The 2,835-nt window shown below is 53.0% G+C and overlaps 1 protein-coding gene across 1 annotated transcript; it reads left to right on the forward strand.

Annotated features, from left to right (window-relative positions):
• Positions 1 to 483: 483 nt before the first annotated feature.
• LOC121938346 (relaxin-3 receptor 1-like) lies at positions 484 to 2,462 on the forward strand. The gene has a single exon (XM_042481608.1). The coding sequence runs from the start codon at positions 484 to 486 to the stop codon at positions 1,681 to 1,683; it is 1,200 nt and encodes a 399-aa protein (XP_042337542.1). The 3' UTR covers positions 1,684 to 2,462.
• Positions 2,463 to 2,835: the final 373 nt, after the last annotated feature.

Below are 2,835 nucleotides of genomic sequence, written 5' to 3' on the forward strand. Positions count from 1 at the left end.
AGGAGGGGGAGCAGGAGGGGGAACAGGAGGTGTTGGTGGAGAAGCAGGAGGAGGAGGAGGTTAAGGAGGAGGAGCAGGAGGGGAGAGGAGGTGTTGGTGGAGAAGCAGCAGCAGCAGCAGCAGGAGGAGGAAGAGGAGGTAAAGGAGGAGGAGTAGCACGAGGAGGAGGAGGAGGTGGTTAAGGAGGAGTAGCAAGAGGAGGAGGTGGAGGAGGAGGAGAAGTTAAAGGAGGAGAAAGAGGAGGTAGAGGAGGAGAAGGAGGAGGAGTTGATTTAAAATGACACGCGAGTCCGCCGTCGGGCGCGCGCCTGCACGGGCACCAGCACAATATAAAGTGAGGTTCGCGCGCACGGAGCTCCTCAGTGAACCGGACACCGGCGGTGACAACAGCAGCCCCGGTGACCACGGGGTTAACATGCGTCGCAGGGACTGTGCGCACTTGAGCGCGCGGGAAGCTTCTCTTCTCCGGGAGCGCACGCGGTGATGCGCCCTGCGGGACTCGGCTCTGGAGTGTTACCGGACGGGATGGCGGAACTGTGGAACACCTCGTCCTCCTTGAACCGGTCCGCCGCGGGGCAGGAGCGCTTCAGCAGCCTGGATGACATCGACGTGCCGGCGGACGGCTCCCCGGCGCTGCGCATTCTCATCTCGGTGGTGTACTCGGTGGTTTGCGCCGCCGGGCTGGTCGGGAACCTGCTGGTGTTCTTCCTGATGAAAGTGCGCCGCGGCCGGAAGAAGCGCTCCAGCATCAACCTGTTCATCCTCAACCTGGCCGTCACGGACTTCCAGTTCGTGCTGACGCTGCCGTTCTGGGCGGTGGACACGGCGCTGGATTTCAGCTGGCCGTTTGGAAACGCCATGTGCAAGATCATCCTCTCTGTGACCGTGATGAACATGTACGCCAGCGTGTTCTTCCTCACGGCCATGAGCGTCACGCGGTACTGGTCGGTGGCGTCGGCGCTGAAGGACCGGACGCGGCGGCGCGTGTGCCCGGTGCGCTGGGTGATCGCCGGGCTGTGGGTGTCCGCCACGGCGGCCTCTCTGCCCACCGCGGTGTTCTCCACGGTGAAGAGCGTGGCCGGGGAGCGGCTGTGCCTGCTGGGCTTCCCGGACGGCCAGTCGTGGCTGGCGCTGTACCACCTACAGAAGATCTTGGTGGCCTTCGTGTTTCCAATGCTGATCGTCAGCGTGTGCTACCTGCTGCTGCTGCGCTTCGTGCGCCTGCGCAGCATGAACAACAACCAGGTGAAGCGCAGGTCCAGAGTGACCCGCTCCGTCACCATCGTCGTCCTCTCCTTCTTCGTCTGCTGGATGCCCAACCACGCCATCACCTTCTGGGGCGTCCTCGTCAAGTTCAATGTGGTCAACTGGGACAGGACGTACTACATGGTGCACACGTACATCCACCCGGTGACCGTGTGCCTTGCGCACACCAACAGCTGCCTCAACCCGGTGCTCTACTGCCTCATGCGCCGCGAGTTCAGAAAGAAGATGAAGGATCTGTTCTGGAGGATCTCCTCGCCCGGCGGGACCAACCCATGCCACCTGCGGCCCTTCTCCGGGACTGTGAGAGCGGAGCCGGACGACACGCAGGTCGTCATCCCGCTGAACAATGTGGAGACGGAGAACTGCAGGCTGTCGGTTCTGACGGATCACGGCGACTCGGACGCGCTGCACAAGTAGAACTGAGTTTCATCTGGAGGGCAAAATATTTAACCGACTGAAATTTGAAATGATTCGCCTCAAATGTCTCATCCTTTTCTCAACAAAGTGTTTGGAGTTTTTACTGTTTTGTTGAACACAGGAGTATTATTTTGGAGAAATCCAAATATTTGTGCCATATCCAGTATAAACCATCGCGGCTGCACGTGGCTTATTGCGTTTTTGACTCTCAATCAAAGGGATGTACATATTTTATCACAATAAATGTGAGAAAGGACCGTGCGTAAATTGCGCACCTCTGCGTAAAACCATCCAGCTGCGTTTCTGCTTCACTCTTGTGTGCTGAGTCCGACTGGGATCTGAAAGCACAGTGATACTGAGATGTTTGTTGTTTTTGAAGCTGGCTGTGTTTTTTGGTTTTTTTTTGGGGGGGGGGGGCTGTCTCATGCTGCTTCGCTCCTAAGTCTCTGTGTGCGGACTTGACTTCATGTTTAGAGAAATCCCAGTCTGATAGTGGAGGATTCAGCTTCAGACATTACTCTGTGGAATATTGTTGACGTTTATTGTGGCTGGTGTATAAAATGTTTCAAATTGAGAAAGTGAATGTTAAAAAAAAAGCCAATGCAACCTTAAAAACAATGTTTAGAGAATAAAATATTTAATATGTGTGACACGGATTTAAGTTTTGGTGCTGTTCAGGGTCTCTGAGGTAACAGGGCAGCAGGCTGTGAGGTTCAGGTCTGTGGATCACATATTTAGGACATGAAGAGGAGCGTTAACATGCTCTTTCTGAATCTGTCTCCCTGCACTGTAAAGATAATCCTAACAAGGATGACTTTTGTTTGGGAAAATGACAATAAACGTTTGAGATGTTTACATGTTTCTGATGGCAGCAGAGCTCTTAAAGCAGTCTCTTCTTGGGAATGTAAATCTTGTTGAAGATGGAAGATGCTTGAGACATTTTAAAGCAACAATACTTCCTAAAATCCTAGAAATGTTATGAATTCCTGGAAATATTCTAAAATCCAACAAATGCCTTAAAATACTAAAAGCGTCCTAAAACCCTAGAAATGTCCCAAAGTCTGAGAATTGTCCTAAAATCTGAGAAACGTCCTAAAATCCAAGAAACATCCTAAAATCCTAGAAGCATCCTAAAAACTGAGAAATTTCCTT

Source organism: Plectropomus leopardus, unplaced genomic scaffold (assembly GCF_008729295.1).
Source record: "Plectropomus leopardus isolate mb unplaced genomic scaffold, YSFRI_Pleo_2.0 unplaced_scaffold29223, whole genome shotgun sequence".
NCBI lineage: Eukaryota > Metazoa > Chordata > Actinopteri > Perciformes > Serranidae > Plectropomus > Plectropomus leopardus.